Source organism: Neltuma alba, unplaced genomic scaffold (genome assembly GCF_004799145.2).
Source record: "Neltuma alba isolate B1F8T4 unplaced genomic scaffold, ASM479914v2 tig00010324_pilon, whole genome shotgun sequence".
Lineage (NCBI taxonomy): Eukaryota > Viridiplantae > Streptophyta > Magnoliopsida > Fabales > Fabaceae > Neltuma > Neltuma alba.
Window position 1 is genome coordinate 1,013,663 of NW_021635235.1, and position 19,886 is coordinate 1,033,548.

The 19,886-nt window shown below is 33.3% G+C and overlaps 1 protein-coding gene across 1 annotated transcript; it reads right to left on the reverse strand.

Annotated features, from left to right (window-relative positions):
* Positions 1-813: 813 nt before the first annotated feature.
* Positions 814-6,118, reverse strand: LOC114755723 (uncharacterized). Its single transcript, XM_028944587.1, has 9 exons — positions 5,850-6,118; positions 5,226-5,349; positions 5,077-5,132; positions 4,430-4,592; positions 3,662-3,750; positions 3,110-3,242; positions 2,805-2,897; positions 1,813-1,915; positions 814-1,338 (listed from the first exon to the last, which is right to left on the reverse strand). Exons 2-9 carry the CDS (start codon positions 5,286-5,288, stop codon positions 974-976), a joined length of 1,065 nt encoding a protein of 354 aa, XP_028800420.1. The 5' UTR covers positions 5,289-5,349; positions 5,850-6,118; the 3' UTR covers positions 814-973.
* Between the last annotated feature and the right edge of the window lie 13,768 nt (positions 6,119-19,886).

Genomic DNA, 19,886 nt, shown 5'->3' on the forward strand with positions numbered 1-19,886 from the left:
AACAGTGGCTACCGAACGGTCAAACGACGTCGTGGCATCGTACGATTAAAGTGCACTATCACATGCAGTTGATGAAATTCTTGCAACTCATGAACTCAAGAAAAGACATTTTTCAGTTTATCAAAAAAGAGAGGACATTTTCCATTCTTGCAACTCATGAACTCAAGAAAAGACATTTTTCAGTTTATTAAAAAAGAGAGGACATTTTCCATTCTCCGGATGGCCTGTGCTTGAATGACAATATGTGACGGTTCTGCTAAACTATCTACTCAACTAGTCCTTGAAGGGATGTGAGTTTTGCTTCAGACTTCCTCTAATCCTTGTGGACGAATCGATGCCGTCGAAGGGATGAGTTATCACATCCTGCCATGACCTCAATGCAATCTGTGACCAACATTATGTTCTTAGAACCTTTTGAGCAGTACAAAAAAATCATATAATATATGCTATAATTAAATTACGTTTTTAACTTTTCTAATCTTTTTAATTATTCAATTGATTTTTATATTAAGAACTGAAAGTAATATAATATTAGATGATTGATTTCTCAAGCTTCATCTAACACCTAAACATTTGTTCAGTAAAATATAACTATATATTGTGTTTGTTGTATTATTATGGTATCATGTTGAAGTTTACATTCTTGAAAAGTTTACAGTATAAACTTTTCCTTCGGAGCAAATTACGCACATATCCGAATAAAATCAAAAGAGGCTAATTTGCGCAGGATTTGAAGCAATCAATGTTTAAATTCTTTCATACTAAAAGAAAATAATGATAAATGAGTAAGACTGTAAGAACAATCAAGCTGGAGACGGCAAAAAAAAAAGGAGACCTGATTTCCTGAGAATTTACTTACAAGTGAAAATATCTGAATTCAAAATTGAACAAAAAGTATCTCTATATTTACCTTAATTAATTGTCACAAAAAAATAAAAAAAATAAATAGCTCAAGTAGCAGAAGATCATGCTATTAATCTTGAGCATGTTGTTTAACACTAATAGCCCTTGTAGGACATGTCCTGATATTATGTCCCTTCTTGCGGCACAAACAACACTTGTATGGTCTTGGAGAAGCTGTCGTTTTGGATGTACCAACTAACTGAGGGCAGGTCCTGCGATTATGGCCATATCGACGACATATTTTACAGCGATGAAGTTTTACAGTTCTGCCGTTCCGATGGCCTATCCTTAACTTGCTGCATGTTCTTCTGTTATGGCCTTTTTCCCCACATAGCTGGCACGTGAATTGCCGATCCACCAAACTACCCTTCAGTTCTGGACAGTAGTGTCTCCTATGCCCTTCCCTTCCACAGTTTTGGCAGAAGAAATTCACTCCTGCTCCACACCAAGCAAGACCACTTATCATCTGCAACTTGCAACCACGAAACACACACACACACACAGTCATATTGTTCATAAACAGTGAACTAACGTGGATTTATCTAGTTAGTAGTTGGCAAAATCAGATTGACTTGGAGCACATTCCAAACATGGTTTGCCCAAAAGCGACACTGAGGGCAAATGTGGTCTGGGGTAATGTGAAACGTCACCCTAAACATGCTATTCATCATATTTCCAGTCTGGTTGACCTTGAAATCCATAAATATTCATTCTAAAAGGTCAAAGTCATAATAATTGATCAATTTGGAGCTAAATTTGTTCAAAAATCAGTTTTTGATTTTCTTTTCTTCCTCTACATTGGAGTTATATTGGGTTGACATATTTCATCATGGTGTGTATGTTGTGTCGGTGTGATGCTTCTTAACTGCTAACACAATGGCAAACTAGCAGGTGGGGTATCAAATTGACCTCTCATGGCAATGCTCCTTTTATGGCGATTTTCTGGGTTACTAAAGAAAGCTTTCATAGTTTCAGAGGTGCGCTTTCTAGCTGCATCAGTTCCCTTGGATTTCTGCAGTGATCACAGAGTAATGCATTATCATTTACCAATGTCAATGTAAATTATAAAATTTATAACAAGTCGCACTTTTCATAGGTAATGAACAGTGCAATTCATTCTTTAGACTCCATGTAATGTACGAGAGGAGAGACCCCCATCTAATAATGCAGAAACATTCAAATATGCCAAAGTTTTAATGCTTCCCAAGGCATAGGGTACACCAATGACATTTTGCTAATTTCTTAACGGAAGTTTTCATTTTGGTGCTAACAAGACAGGAATATGTGTTAAAAAAGTGTTAAAAAAGTTCAGAATTCTCATTGCCTAGCTTAGTTAAAAGTAGTTTCTGACATTCTTAAAGCAAATGAAAAGTTATCGCTTCATCATAACACTGCAAATTTATCATACAACAAAAGAGGCAAGCTGAAGATAGGCCTTTTAATACTCTTTGCTCAGATCCTTTACATTCACAAAAATGAATACATGCAACGTATTCAGAGAAAAATAGAGTAAAAAAAATTATGGATATAAAGATGAAATGAGGACCACATATACGTTTCACGTTTGTGTACTTTCTCTTTAGAGACATCTAAGTGACTAATTGTCAGTACGTTATATACATCTAGGAACCTACCCAAAACCAAATACTGAGCTAAACTTAGTAAAATCTAATCTTTTTATCTTTCCTTGCATATCTAGGTATAGTAAGTTACATATCAGCATATGTACGTTGATTGCTAATGGAGGGTATTTTAATTAAAAAATACAACTATGGACAAAAGACTATATTTTGGAAATAAATGGGTGACCTGTGTAATTCCTACACAATTCGAAGGTGATCCAAGTAGTTTGCTCAAGTCTTTTAATTATGATGGGAGAAATGAATGTATCATATTCAAACCTTAATTGCAGCCACTCTTTGTGCATGAAGCATGGGATCACGATGGATAATCTTCATTCTCTTGCTAAACAGACCAGTTTTTGCATTGAGATCCTGTGATCATCCCACGAAGTGAAGATAATTACTTTAAAAAAAAAAAACAAAGATAATTAAACTTATGTCCTAGTCAAACTATATCACCCCTGGGGCGTACATGTGGCATTCTAACACATGGAATGTCCATGTGCACCAATTACAAGGATGGTGGATCAAAACAAAATATATGCATGTAAACATAATCAAACAAATTTAAGCAGCCAACTAACTTTTAATGAGCGACTAATCTTTAATCCAACTTCAGGAGACGGTGATTGGTAAATCCGCTTTGATTTTTTCTTCACATCCAGCTTTATGTCTAAATTATCAACTTCATCATCTTCCTTTACTTTGAGTGGGGAACTGGGAGAAAAACAACCCACTTTAATAACCATCCCAAGTTAAAAGTCATAATCTTAAATATTGAAGCAAAATAAACAACATATTTGATCTGTTTTTCAAGCATGTTGACTAAATGTAACAATCATTATTCTCACCAAAAGGACTAAAAACTAGAGGAGTTATTATTTTTTGGTGCAACCATATTAAACATAATTATGTCCTACCTGAAATAATAGCCTTCTAGCTAAAACATCCTACCAAAAAGAAGAGCATAAAACTGAACAATTAACCAGCATGAGCTATAGCCATATCTTAAGCAAGATAAGTGATCGAGAGAGAAATAGCTAAAGCTATAATTGCATATAAGTGTTTACAAGAGGGGCTTAGCACAGCAGCCAAAAATATAATAGTAGCAAAACAGATAATTGTTCTTATGTTACATGGAACGTGCTCTTTCCCATGGTCTTTCATCAATTGACTCTTCCCAAGTAACACGAGCTCCAGAACACTGGTGGCAAGTAACAATACCCTGTAGACATGAAGGTCAAAGAAAAGTGGGAAATATATAATAAATCTAATGCAATGACAACTAGGTCTAAGGTCTTATAGCTTTGTAGTAAAAATATCATGAAAAACAATAAGCAATAGTCCAATGAAGAATTTATACAGAAGCCAACTCAAAGGGGTTAAAGAAGAACACTCTCCTTAACACTAATCACTTTGTGGGCATCATGGATTACAAGGTTACAAATATCATTAAGCTGGCACCTCATATCCCAAAGAAAGTAGCTGGATTAAATTATGATTGCTGGTCCTTTTAATTGCATGTTAAACTGCACGGCTGGAGCCGCAATTTCCAGCAACTTCAACCCTCCTTCTCTTCTCTTTCACTCTCCTCAATCCCTTCATACCGTAAAGGAGCAACTGTAAAAAGGCTTCTCTTTTAAAGCATAGAAAAGAAAGAGCTAGACACAAGGTGGCACATCCTCAATGGAGCTAAAGCCTTTACAGTTTGGTTCAAATCATTTGTGACTTGACTCAAGTATCTAGAACAGATATGTCTGAATAACAAATTTGCATAAATTGCATAACCCAACATCTACACAAACAATTGTTTATCCATAACAAATATCACTGTGATCTTATAACCTCCTAAAGCAATGTTGGCACATGTTACTCTGTTTACATAAAGACATGCATAATCATACCTTCCCACTACACTTTGGACAGTCTGATCTTGATCTTTCAATACCACACTCTGTACAAGGAGTATAGCCCCTTCCCCGGCAGCTTGGGCAAGGTAACTCTTTGATGTACTGTCCATTTGGACCAAACCATGACCTGGGCTCCGATATTTGAGAGCTGCCATTGCTGAAATGAAACATGAAGAATATAGAAGTTATTTTGTCTTCACAAATGAATCGCCACTTCATGAAATACAAAAAATGGAACAAACTAACTCCCCAATTTTATAGTTTATATTGAGCAATTGACACTATTGCATAAAGTTAGCATATAAATACATTATTTTTGTATGTCAATGTGACCAGCAAATTAAGTATGTTGGTTTACTATAATTTCAAAACCACTTTGAAGAGCATCAAATGACAATCGATACCAACAATCAAGCACAGAAAGTTTACTATCATTTCAAAACTACTTTCTTTGGCTATCGTCATTTGAAAACACTAAGCTATCCAATTTCATATGTAGCGGAAAGGGAAAGAGAAGAGAGGGAGGACGGTAGAAGAGCAATAATAAAAACTTGATTACTGCGGAACGATTACACGCCTAAATATAGGCATAATAGATGCTAAATCTTCTTATTTAAAAGAAAGAAGAAAAAAGTTCAAACCTCCGCTTGGGTTCCATATCGAGGCCGAACAAATCCTCAGGAGGGCCATAACCCAACTGCCACAAAATCACTACGTCAAGAACTGGAGGGAAACACACAAGTTGTGCCCCGCAACATAACATTCACAGGAGGGGGGGGGGGGACACCACCTGCTTTGGAGCTGGCAACGAAAAGGATTCATCGCTACAAGCGATGCACGGGAAGAAGCTCATCTTGGTCTTGAAAGGGAGAAAAATCAAGAACCGCGTGTTCGTTTGCCTCCATGTAGAGAACCTTAGGACATGAAATGTAGCCCGGGAGGAGTAAAATTCATAGGAAATCATGAAGAAAAGAATATTTGGTACTGGGGACTGAGAACAATATGTGATTCGCGAAGGGAAATTGAATGGTATGATATCAGCGTATTGCTGGTCTGTTCTTTTGATATTTGTGTATTGCGTGTGGCTTAGAAGGGTGACAAAAAGGCGCGCCTTTTTCCATGTATGGAAACGTGTCTGAATAAATTAACAATATGCAGCATTTTGATCCTTAAAAAAAATCCAGTAGAAAAAAATCTTCTTTGAATTTTTCTCTCAGGCCGGCTGAGAGCAAGCAAGCACTAAGAAATCGGAGGCCACAAATACAACAAAAGTTTTACTAGAAAATCCCCAATCAATATTTGCCTTCTTGAATAAACCAAATACAACAAAATAGTTCAAACTAAGGAAGAAATTTACTGTAAATTCAAGCTATTTTATCTAGCTAAAACTCAAAGGATGATGAAGAAGAAGAACCAGAGGGGAAGCGTCGCCGAGAGGGGAGCTGAAGAAGAAGAACCCGAGGGAGCGGAAGAAGAAGAACCTGAGACAGCAATATAACGCAGAGAAGAGCTGACGGCGAGGTCGCAAGCTATAGAGAATGAGAAAGAGAGCGATGAAATATGAGAGAGAGAGAGAGAGAGAGAGAGAGAGAGAGAGAGATGACGGGGTCGGGGAGAGTGAGCGAATTTAAGGAGGGAAGGAGACGGAGTAACGGGCTGAAGGATGGGTTGACGCCGAGGGGAGTCCGCGGAGACACTGGACCATGCGGATTAGATTATAAAAAGAAAAAAAGGGAGACAGACTGAAGGAATTATTGTTTTTGTTTTTTGGTTGAACTCAAACTATTTATTACCGGTAGCAATAACTAATCTGCTCATATCATATACTTCTAAAATTTTTTTTAATATTGGTCACGAGACTCTCTCCATACATACTGTTAGGATCAAACCCTTGATTAGGTGTTTAAAAAGCTCATCTATTTTAAAGATGCATAAGTTATATAAATCTTTTTCTTAAGACTTTTTTATTTATTTAACCATTAGCTAAATGGTAACTCTGACTTTTAAACCTTTACTTTGACAAAAATAGGTCACTTTAAATTTAATGTAAAAACTACTTAAAATTCATATTCACAAAATTTTTTTTATACAATAAAATATAATTTTAATGCATATATTTTCAAACTTTTTAGGATAGTGCTTGGTTGGCGGTTTCTTGAGGGGAGGGGAGGGCTGCAAATTCTGTCACTAAAATTAGTGCCAAAATTTTGCATCACTAAAATAGCAAAGGAATAGAATTATGTCGTTAAAGGATTAGTTGCAAAATTTACTATGAAATTTTTTCGTCGCTAATTTCTTTCATAGATCCAATGCAAAAGTTTTAGCAATAAGATGTTTTTGTGACTAAATTTGGTATGAGGAAAATAGATGGGAGGGTAGAAAATTTTTTAATGATCTCAATTTAAAAGAAAAAAAAGTGGGGTTTTAAATTTTTTTTTTTGGATGGAAAACGGGGCAAAACGCCCAAATTATTTATTCATCATTGAAACAAGTTTGGGACTAGAATAGCCCCTGCATATCTATATGCTTTGCCAAACACAATCCCTTAGGGCCTGTTTGGTTTGAGGGGAGGGGAGGGGAGGGGAGGGGAGGGGAGGTTTTAACCTCACTTTGTTTAGTTTGATTAAAAAGGAAGGGAGGAAGGGATATTTAATGATCCCTTGTTTGGTTCAAGAAGGCGAGAGGAGGAATAGTAATAATCAATTTACCATTTTACCCTTACATATTAGTTTATATTTTTTATGGATATATTATGTAAATTAATTTACATCTTAATTTAAATCATATAATTTAATAAAAATTCAGTCTTATCATGTTAATATGTGCATTAAAAAATTGGTACAGTATTTTTTTAATTCTAATTAATATAATAATACATTTGAAATAATCAAATTAACAAATTTTATATGCTCTAAAAAAATTGAAATTTTATTCTCTTTAGACTATACCTTTTTTCAGCTTTAAAATATATTTAATAAATAATATATTTATAAAAAACAATTAATTTTATAATATTATAAATTTTTATTTAAATAATGTTTTTTATTTTTATAATAATTTATATTAATTTTTATTATAATATATTTTTTAATTATAATAATTTATATTTTTTATTTTTTACTTAGGATAATATTATTTTTTATTTAAAATAAATATTATAATAACATATTTTATGGGTAGTTGTGGAATATCAAAAAAATCAAAAGGGTATAATGGTCCAAAAATTTAACTCTCCTCCAAAAACCCCCAATTTCGAACAAGACCACCACAACCTGCTATTCTTGGTTTTCCCTTAGCAGCACTATCTATTTTCACTTGAAACCAACCCACATCAGGAGGTTTCCAACCAATTTGGACCCATCTCTTTTCAATCGCTACTCTCATGGAGTTTGCACATTTAGCCTCCCTTACATGACGCCAGATAGCCTATGTATTGGCTTCCCTCTCATCAAAGTCCATTTCAAATATAGATATGTTCCTTCAAAACTAGAGGACTCAGCAAACAATACCAAAGAATAAACTCTATCCACCAGCATTATTTATAGAAGTAGAGGAGATTAGGTGACTTACAAATCAATCTTTTTATTGAAGCTAAAAAAAATTAGTTATGCACCTCTCAGCTCTTAACTTCCTCCAGATCGTCTTTATTACTACGTAGTCTCTTAGTGCACCCAGAATCGATTTAACCTTCCTTTGACCTCTACAGCAAATATGAGAGCCAACTCATGCCTTATGCCTCTGTTCAGATGTTAAAAACCCATCAATAGCAGCAGTCCACAAAAACAATTGGACATGATGATGGCCTGCCTATTTCTAGATTGTTTTCCAGGTTCTGTCAGCATCTAATAGATTATTGCCACTAAGTTGTTCATACATTCCAGCAACACTAAAACCCCTACTATTAGAGCTCTTCCCAGTCTATCATCACCATCTTCCTTGTCTAACGGTAAAAAAAGCAAGGATCATTTTCACAATTTTCTCTACTAAGAGAGAGATAAAATCTTGAACTAACCATGTACTACCATTAACATAGCTGCTAACATTTCGTTCAAGCTCTCTCTACTTAGGTTGTTGCACACATAATTCAATGAGAGACACATTATCAATCCATCTATTTTCCTAAAAATTAATCTTGTTGCCATGATGGACATCCCACTGTCAATTCTTCACAATCTCAGGCCATAAAGAACCTAACTTCTTTCAAAGCACAGAGTCAGTACTCTTAACAACACATTCAAGCGAGAGGTTCGCATTTTTTCCATACTTATTTCTCCAAACTGTTGAGCACAACTTTATTAGGTGTGCAATCACCTCCTATCCAACTTTACACGATAAGGCTTCATTATTTTTTGCCCCCAAATCTTTCAAACATAATCCGCTCAGCTGCTTTAGTTTACAAAAAAAATGTTATAGCTAATAGTGTGTGTTTTCCTTCTTCCCACCAGTCATCCCAAAATAAAATCACGCTCTATTTTCTCCAATTCCTTACACACACTAATTGAATATCATCATGAAGCATATTAAAGACAAGTACTTGTTATGTTATTGATTGCGCTAACGTTAGTCTCCCTGCAAAGGACAAGCAGTTTGCTTTTCATCTGCTCAATGTCTTTGAAACCTTATCAATTAAGAATTGAAACTTGATCTTCGTGTGTCTTTTCTGGAGAGCAAAGGAGCCCAAATATCTACCAAGCTCCTCCATTTACTGGAACCCACATCTTTTAATTAGCTCTTCTTTCTTTGTAGCACCCACATACATTCTTAGAAAACATGACTTTTTTTTGGATATTTATTTTCTGCCTTCAAAACTGGATTAAGACCAAGCAACTTTTATTGACTTCACTAATACTTCTTGGATTACTCTAAGCTTTCTTTACTAGCCGAGTTACGCTCTTTCCAACTATCTCCTAATTCTTATGATAAAAGATATCCAGAAAGTCGTCCTCACCTGAAGCTTTAAATACTCTAATATTAAAGATAGCCCTTCTCATTTCTTCATCCCTAATATCTACCTCCAATCTTCTTACACCAATCACGATGTAACAAGTCTTCTTTAAACAGGTTTCTATAAAAACACTAAAACCATGCCAATTAATTCCTTTTCATCATCTATCCGGTTCCCTCACTGTTTTTCAACATATGGATCTTGCTTTTCTTCCTTCTATTTATAGTTTTAAGGTGACAATATTTGGTTTTTCTATCAACATTTTTAAGCCATTCACTTCTTGACTTCTGGAACCAGTGTATCTCTTCATTTTTTCCATCAACTCAGCTACTAGCTTCATCTCTAGTTCTTCTAGGAAAACATTAAGGGACCTATTCAAACTTCTCTGTATACAAGTAATTCTTGCTATCAATTCCCACTTTCTATGATGAATAATATCGAAGACCTCTTCATTCCAAATCTGTAGAGATTCTTTAAGAGAACTTAAGCTATCACACACATCCAGATTGACATCCTAATTACTTCTCAAGAAGCCTTTAGACTTATGATGGGGTAGCCACATAGCCTTAAACCTAAAAGGCGTTCTTAGAGGCATTTTGGATCTGACATCAAGCTTAACAAATAATAGATGGTAGCCTGAGTAGACCCAAGCAAGCACTCTGGTCACCATATTGGGAAATCTTTGTAGCCTAGCTTTGTTACAGAGAATCTGTAACACCTTAGTTTCAAACCCATTTTCATATCAAATAGAAGCAAATGGAACCATTTATTAAGCCTTTAAGTTGGTAAATTTTAAATTTCAAAACATTTTTTCTCAGGTTACTATTCACATAACCCTAAAAATTCAACCATCTTTGAAAAATCATAACTAATTCTAAAAAAAATTGAAATGAAGTAGTTCCAAAGAAGCTTCAGATATTTAAGGAAAAAATACCTTCAAGTTATGATCCTCTCTTATACGCACCTAGTTTTCATGTAAAAGTACACTGTTCATTTGGTCATTTTTTCAAATTTTCTGAATTTGTGCCAAATTTTGGATATACATAGCTTTCATAACTTTTTGTACAAAACTCTAATTTTAATGAATTATCACTCATTTTAAAGCTAAAAATATGATTTATTAGACTGTCAAGTTTTAGATTCCAATTCATTCAATTGCTCAAAATTTTGTTGGTCAAAGTTTAGGTGCAATTAGGTCAAACTTCAACCACTCAACACCAAATCTTGCACCATAGCATTTTATCATCTTAAAACCATTAACTATCATACTAATCAACTTAAGATCATGCTTTAACCATAATGTGCAGCATATAATAATCAAAGAGCCAAACATTTATAATTACACAATATACATAACGAAGTTCCAAATATAATGGAATGAGATTCCAAAGAATCCCAATAGCAAAGAACATCAATTTAAGCATTAAAATGCAAGGTAAATTGATATTATATGCAAGCATTAACATATTATAAACATGCCATTAGTATGCCATGGAAAGGGAGCATATATCATACAATTCAACAACTCAACTAAACACATTTTTCAAGGCATCAATGCAAAGAGTTAATCACATTCCTATATACATAACTTAACTACATCATGACATATACACATAACACAAACAACTAAGACAATATAACACTAAAATTGAAAGTTCCTGTTACCTCTTAATTGCCTTGCTTTCTTGATTTACTTTTCTTGCTCTTGAACTCCTCTTTGCCCAATGTCAATGCCTATCAATCAAAAAACAATAATGGCATTCCAATTAACTTCAACAACACCATTAATGCATTAACCTAAACCCCTAACCCTTTAACTTTTATTTTAGGGTGTTAGCGTCATCTTTTTTTTTTTTTAATAAAAAAATTTAACTTCCATATGCTTTTCCTACATGATTTTTCATATAGAATCCAAATATGAACTTAGATTTATTAAAATTCAATCCATCCTATTATTTCTCCTCTTGGTTGAATGGGTATACCTTAGTGTTCAAAATTTTATTTTCAATTTTAATGCTTCTAAACATGTGTTCTTTACATATCCCTACACAATTTTACCTCCTAAACTCATTAGAAGTATCAAATTAACAAAAATCAAACCCTAGCTCAATGAACCCTAGTTGGCTGAATTAAACACCATAGTCCAAGTATTTTCTATCTTCTAATCCATAAACAAACATTAAATCATCCATAGATCAACATATACCAAATTGGATAGCACGAAACCTTAACCATTTCATGCTTCAAACTCTATCAAAACTACAATTTAAACCATCAAACTACTTGGCATCTTAAACTAGAAGGAAAATCCAAGCTTTGACCTAAAATCAACTTGATCTTCTTCTCCTCTTTCTTCTCCCTTGGTTGGCCGGAAGGTTTCCCTTCCTTTCTCACTTCAGTTGGCAAAAAACAGGCCCTTGAAAGGAGGTGTCTTCTATTTATAAAATGGCCAAAATTCACCTCTTAGTATTTCTCTTATTTACCACATGGTTTAACCTTTAACACATGGCATCATCTTGGTCCATCTTCCTTCATGATCATGCCATATACACCCTCTTATGTGTCCCTTAATTGAATGTAAGATGCCAAATCAATGGACACCTAATCCATCATATGCAAGAATTGCTATTTTTTATTCAATAATTTATTCTTCCAATTTTACCTTCAATAATTTATATTATTTCAATTAGGTCCTTCCCCCCTCAAATTGGCGCCATATCCACCAGAAAAATAACGAGAAATTTTGTCTCACCAAGCTTATACTCATTACACTATATAATCTTCCATTATCAGTTGAATTTTTCTTTGATCTTGTTAAATCTACTGCTCTCAAAACTTCATTTCTTTTTGCCAATAGCACCTTTAACTCTTTAAATTAAAATTTTCCCAAAATCGACCCTCTACTAATAGAAATCAAGACTTAAATATTTTTAAAGCTATCCTCTGCATTTTCATAGGTCAGGAACAATTTTAAAATTCATAATAACTCTTTAAAATTTTTTTCTAAATTTTTGGTGAATTATTAAGGCTTTTAAGTATTTTAAATAATTCAATTGGGCCAACTTTTCCTTAATTAGCAAAAATTTCAAGAAAATACTAAAAATTCGAAAATAAATCATTTTTATTCTGTTTTCATTCTTCAAGCCTTAAATACTATTCTATACCATTTATTTTATTTTTCATAATTTTCTAGAAATTTTTGGAAACTTCAGGTGTACCTTTATACTCCGATCAACATTGACTGAATATTTTGAAAATGACAGTTGGGTCCCTGATCTAATCTCAGTTCAAAAGTTATTCCATCTATTTTCCTACTACACTACCTGGCCATTGATCAATTCTAATTTCTTCATTTTCCTAGTTAAAATTAACAGGGTATGACAAGATCCTATCAATCCTTTTAAACACACGCTCCTTTCCCTCCCATTTCGGACTTCACCAAGTAAACAAAGGTCCCTTTACTTCTACATTAATCAATCCACACTCTTGAATTCAATCTCTTAACATGCTTCACCTTTGCATGTTGGGATCAGCTTCGCCTTTTTGCTCTAAAGGGTTCAATTTCATTGAAATTACCCCTTAAAAGCTAAGCTTCAGAAGCATTAGCAACAAACTGCTTTGAGTGATACCAAAGATCTTTGTTAATTCCTTGAGGATTAGCATAAATAATGGCGCACAACCAAGCATCAACACTAGCATTAACACAAACATGCAAATACTATTTAGATTTTTCAAGGACTTGAACTATATGGTTTTCAACTTCCTAACATAGCCATATACCACCTGTAAGGCCTCTAGCCTCTACTCTAATCGAGCCTTTAAATCCCAACTCCTTAATCACCTTATCCGTCTTTCCTCCACTTAATTCTAGAAGGGCAGTTAAAACTGAATTTTTTAACCACAGAATATTTTTACAAGTAAGGGTAAAATGCTTACTAACAGTGCATCTATAGTTCCAAAAGACAACAGACATTAAGCATTAGATGAAAATGATGGCCTTTGTAACATCCTGAATTTTGGGCCTAGAAGTACTGAAATTAGTCTAAAATGGTAAGGCTACTAGACTCTTTTTGGTAAGAGTTCCAGAAGTTCCCTGAAAGGGTAAGAGAATTTTCAGGGACCAAACTGTAAAATAAGATTTTTCAGGAACCACGAGACAAGTACGTTAAAGATACTAATGACGTTTTGAGGGCCCAAGCATGAGAATTAGAGATGATTAAGGGCCAAAGGTTATGCTAGAAACCTCAATGAGATGATTTCTGAAGCTAAATCCAAGTAGGGATCTAATAGTAAATTCAATAAGTTTTGAGTAGGAAAGGGCAATGATTGGAAGTACCCAAAAAATTCTAAAAAAATTTCAAAAAAATAGAAAATAAGGTTTTGAGGCCCGTATAGGTTTAAAAATGATAAAAATACCATGGGAAGAAATTGATAAAATTCCTAGGGTTTTGGCTAGCTATGAATATTAGTCAAAATTGAATTGTTTAAAAAACAAGAAGGCCTTAGATGATTGGAGATAAATGGAAAATAAATGATTGAAGAATTATCATAGGTTTTAAGAATAATTTCGCCCACAAAAAGTGAAGAGGTTGGTTTTAACATAATTTAAAACCTATTTATATGCTCTCTAGGGAAAGTTAAAATAAACAGTCTACGGGTTGACTTTTGATTTGAGAAAAATTAGAAAAATTTTTCATGTTAAAAAGATAGCATTGGTACCCAGAGACAGATTCTTAGAGTCATAAACCGATAGAAAGACTTCGATCAAGTTTACTCTAAAATAAATATTATTAAATGTTTTAATGAAAGAACAAAGGGAAGAGCACCACTCTGTTTTTTTTTGCATGTTATATACTATCATATGAGGTTAATTATGGTGAAAAAGGAGTGCCAAAACATGCCCTAGGTTTACTGTGTAAGTTAGGATTTGAAAAAGCATCCGATACGATGTAAAATTGTGAAATTGGTAGAGAAATAGTTAAGGGTAAGAGGGAGCATGAATTTCTCCCTATTTCCTCCCTATTTTAATGGAAATTTGATGAAGGGACATGAATGGAATAATACATTTTGTTAAGGCTTAATTGTGGAAGAATGGAATTATATAATAAAATATTATGTCTTTACACGCGTAATAGGTGGCATGTGAGATGTCCCTTGAGGTGGCATGGAAATTGAATGAGAAGGACATTTAAAAGGTTTAGGTGGCAAGAATCAAGAAGGAATGAGGTTTGATACAAAACAAGTGTCTAAGGGTAAAAGTGAATGGTGAAATTGAAAAATTACCATAAGATGAACTTGGCTTACATTATAAATACCCTTCCCTCCCGCAGAGCCAAGATTTTTGGCCAACACAAGATAAGAGGGAGGGAGGCTAAAAATATGAAGGGAGAAAGGAGAAGAGAAAAAGCAAGGGAAACCATGTAAGATCAAGCTCCAAGATAAGGCATGCTTATAGTTTTTGACGTAGTTTATCTTGCTATTTGTCTCATTAAGCTTAGCCATAGTTTTGATTGATTTTGAAAGCTTGAAACCCTAGGTTGAGATGCTATTCAATGATGTTTAAACCATTAAAGAGATTGATTGATGCTAGAATCATGTTTAAAGGTTTAAAAGGAATGAGAATCAAGTGATTTTGAGATGATTTGTGAAAGATTTCATGGTTGTATGCCTAGGGTCATACTTTGTCCAGGGTTGGTTCTTGAGGCTAGGGTTGGATTTTGATGATTTTGATAGTTTCAATGAATTTAGAATGAAAACTTGTGTAGGGTGCAAGTTTTCTTACTAACCTCTCAGCCAAGTGAGATTCAATATAAAGGAATTAGATTTTATTAAATCCAAGCTCATACTTGAACTCCTCATGAAAATTGAGTGGGAAATGATCAAGAGAATGATTTTAGACGTTAAGAATAAGGCAATGAAAAGTTAAGGTTAAAGAGGAATCAAGTTTGAAAGTAAGGGTTGTTAGTGATTTTCATGATGTTGATGGATTGGTTATTAATGTGCAATGTATATTTAGGGCCATGAGTCATTAAGAAAGAGAAATGAGAAGGTTGATCTAGCAACCTTAATAGTTGGAAGCAAATGGAGCACGAGGAAGCAAAGAGAAAGTCTAAAGACACAAGATATAGCAAACTTTACCCCATTCTTATGTGCTTGATATTTGTTTACATGTATGGTATGTTTATGTGTTTATGTGATTTTATGAACTCATGCATTGTGAATGTGAATATGTTTCAAGTATGCCATAGGCCTATATGTTTTATGATAAATACATGATGATTTTCAAACATATCATTATGTTATAAAGATGTTAAGTTGCAAGCATGTTATGAATGCCAAGTTTGCCATGTATGTTTGAGTCGTTATTATTTACTACTGAGATTTTTCTAAATCTCACCCTCTTTTAACCAACCCTACTATGTGCAAAGTGTCACACCTCCTTTATTGCCTTATTATATATCAATTGGAACCATTTAAAGTCATTACACAAGGCTGAAGGGTGGAAGAATTTCAACTTTAAAATTTCCAGATTTCCGTATACTATTTACAGCAATTTGAGCCAATTTTGAAAATTCATAAATAATTGTAAAAAAAATCAAAATAGAGTAGTTCTAAGTTCTATGGAAAGCTCTTGACATGCTCTTTAAAGAAAAAAATACTTGTTGGTATCCAAATCTCATGCATCATTCCCAGATTTCGTTCCAAGTGGTATTATTCATTTGGTCATTTTTTAATTTTTCAGGATTTATGCCCACCTTTGAAAGGGTATAACTTTTTGTACAAAACTTCAAATTTAACATTACCACTTGTTTTAAATCTGAAAATGAGATCTATAAGCATGCCAAGATTTAGATCTAGATTCATCCAATTGCTCAAAATCATATTGGTCAAATTTTGCTCTCAAAAAGTCAACCTTTATCTCTTTTTCATACCATTCTTGACTTTTCTTTTCCTTTTCCTTTCATCTAGCTTTTCTAATCATATGACACATACTTAATCATGATTCCTTAACCAATTATTCACATGTAAGGCACCCTTATCACTGATACAACAATTCGATATAATTTCATACATACACATAACAATGTATATAATTACATAGTATTATTTTAACAACAATAAACTTCATCCTCTTCCAAGTAAATCCCTTTTCTTTCTCCTTGCTCTCAGTGACACCACTTGGGATTCATACTACTATTTATACATTGAGGGGAGTGTGATTTTATTCAAATCTTAGTAGCCATGAATTACAATCTTCATGTAAATCAAGCAAGTATAATGTGACATGTTATAAAACTTCAAACATCATCAAGTCACATAAAATCATATTTTGCATCATACTAAAAGAGGAACATCAACAATTTCACATTGACATATTTCTATGTATTTGGCCAAAGCACAAACAAATGTCATAACATCAACCATTATCACCATATAAATTCTTCAATTCAAGCAATCAACCTAATCACATTAAACAAGCAAAATAAATAATCAAATACTTGATAGTTCCGGTCTCCTTAAGGGATAATGATTCTCTTTGATTCCTCCTCACAAAGCCTATTAATTTAGGCATAAATATAAGCTATATTAATAACCAAACAACTTAAACATAGTCCTTTATCTTTAACTTAACATTTCCCCCCTTTTTCTTTGATTTTTAACAAAATAATTCCTCCATTAGAATCAATAATCTCTTGGCTCAATCCTACACAATTTTTCATGAGGAATCCAAATACCCAATCAGTTTTTCAAAAATCAAACTCCTTTCCTATGAAATTATAGCAGTCGAATAGGGGTTTCAAGCTTCTAAAAATCCCATTTTTGATTCCAATGATTTTAAATACTTCCCAATAGCATATCCCTACACAAAAACACATTTTAAACCTATTGGAATTATTAAATCAATGCAAAACAAACTCCTCCAGCAAGAACACCTCTAGGCCGAAATGAACATATATAGCCTTAGGATGATTTTCTTCCAAAAACCACTTCATACACCACTTAAACAAGCTTGTTCCATATCATATTTAAGGTTTCTATCCTTCCCTAATAGCCAAGCATGTCAACCGAATTTGTGTATCATTTTCTCTTAATTTTTCAAGCAAAAACCCTAACTAACTAGCTTGAAACTTAGGGATAAGAAGGCTTAAACATACCTTGATGTTTCCTTGATATAAACTGAATGATTCCTTGCTCAAAACCCTCTCAAATTCTGTCTCCCTTGGTTTGGAATGAAAATGGCAGCACCTTCCCTTCTTTTTCTAATTTTCCAATATTTTTTTTGTATTTTAGGGAGGGGTATTTATAGACAAACGGACCTGCCATTTCTCTCTCAATTTAAAAATAAAAAATGGCAAAAAATAGGGTGATTTGGTAGCCATCAAGTGCATCATAGCTTTAGATTTAACCATGTGTCCAAACTCTAGAGTTTTCCAACAATTATCCCTTAATTTGCATTTTATTTTAATTAAAAATAGAGCTGTCCAGAAGCTGCACAAAATTATGCTTGAATTAGGCCTAATTTGGGCCCCACAAATGGTATAGGTTGGCCCAAAAAGATGGCCCACAATCCAAATCAAAATTCCAAACTAATTTGAAACTTTATCAGTTACTATTCACTAGTAACTTTTCATAATTTTTTAAGACCTCCAAAAATTCATTTCTCTCCATTATAATTACCTTTTAATATGAGAACATGATCTGAAAATTTTCAAAGTTTTTCACCACCTGTAGGTATTTATTTTGAATTTTCTCTGATTAGGCCTCTATCGGTATCACTGCAGGAAAATAAATTTTCTAAAATTAATTCCTGAGCGTCCAAGACCTAAAACCAATTTTATAAATTCAAATAAATATTTAGATAATTTTTTCATATTTTTTCATAAATATTGAGGCCTTTAACTAATTAAAATAATTATTTTCCTCTGATTTCCTACTAATTTCCTAAAAAACCTCAATTTACGGGAAATTCCGTAACAATTTATTTCCATAATAATTCCACCTTCCAGGCTTCAATTGAGTTTTCAAAACCTCTAATTTGCATTTTTTTCTATTTTTTTGGGGAATTTTCTAGAAATTTTCTCAAAATTTCACGTTTTACCCTTCTTGGACTAATAAATTTGAAAATGCTGGTCCAGACCCTTTTTGAGTTTCACACCATGCTTACTTTTCTTAGCCAATCTTCTTTTCCTATTGGCCTTTAACCGAATTTTTTTATCCCTTCTATCAATGCTAAATTTGGTGGGATGTGACACAAAAAGTGTGGGAGAGCAATGCAAGATGTGGAAATACAAGAATGAAGGGAAGAATTGAATAAAGTATTGTGATAATTCATTATTATAATCATTGTTTACATATGCCATTGATATTATGTAATGTGTAAGAATAACAATGGCATGCATAATTGGCTACAATGATGTATGGGAATGGTTAGTGAATTGACGTAATGATAATATGCATGAAAAGAATTAAATATAAATTATTAATGCAAGTTAGGGGAATAGTTTATTCTTAAATGAGCCACGAATTTTTGACATAGTGAAAGGGAGGCAAGTGATAGAATTTGCCCATGACATTTGATATGCTTAAAGTATACATCCTGGGATTTGAAGCAAGGGGTAAATTGCTTAAAATGGATGAGAGTGTTAGGAGTTATAACTGCTCAAACTCAAAGTAGAGAAACTAGAAAATACAGTTTTTACCAAATAAATAGTAAAATTTCATGAATTAACTATATGAATTGGTAAGGGTTAAGTCCATATTTGTATTTTTTTTCCTGTAGAGAATTGAATTAGCTTTAAATAGAGACTTAGATTACCTCAATATGATTTTTTTAGAATTAGTTATAAATTGTCAAAATTGGACAAAAAATCTAAAATTTACCCTTGAATAGTAACTCAAAAATTAAATTTTCAAATTTCAATTTATGGGCCTATTTCGTGATGTGCTTGCATCATAACGCTTCCAGACATATACTAAAAGGGGTAAATGAAAGGATTTCCATGTATATGATCGAGAATATGCCTACTCGAAGAAGTTGCTTTCTCTGGACATGGTGGTTTTTAATGAGGAAATTAGTAGAGTCTAGCATTTTTCTTTCTCTATCCTTTTTTTTTTATGGATCTATAAATTTTGTCTTCACAGAAGATGTAGAGAAGTTTGTTACCTGAACTATATGAAAGCAAGTTCCTTTATTTATGGTGTAGTTTTCTGATTAAATCGTTTAATTACATGTTACATAATATTATTTTTATAATATTAGAAGTAGGAAGGACATAGTTTGACATGTTAGAATGGTTGCTTGCAACTTTATGCAGCCTAAAAGTTTCAGTATTATTTGTTTGTTTGATCAAGATGGTCAATTTTATTGCAGCATGACTAAATAAAAAAAGTTTTGTTAAAACATTTCAGCATTGCAACATACGCATAGGGATGGTAGATGATACAGAATTTTAGCTTTATTGGTATAAATAAGTGATAAGTTTTTATAAACTTTAAGCAAAATAT

Excerpts from the sequence above, each read along its gene's own strand:
- LOC114755723 (XM_028944587.1), bottom strand. The coding sequence starts at position 5,288 with ATGAGCTTCTTCCCGTGCATCGCTTGTAGCGATGAATCCTTTTCGTTG. Across the intron at positions 5,133-5,225 it reads CGTTGCCAGCTCCAAAGCAG|TTGGGTTATGGCCCTCCTGA; the intron begins GTGGTGTCCCCC and ends ATTTTGTGGCAG. Across the intron at positions 4,593-5,076 it reads GATATGGAACCCAAGCGGAG|CAATGGCAGCTCTCAAATAT; the intron begins GTTTGAACTTTT and ends GTTTCATTTCAG.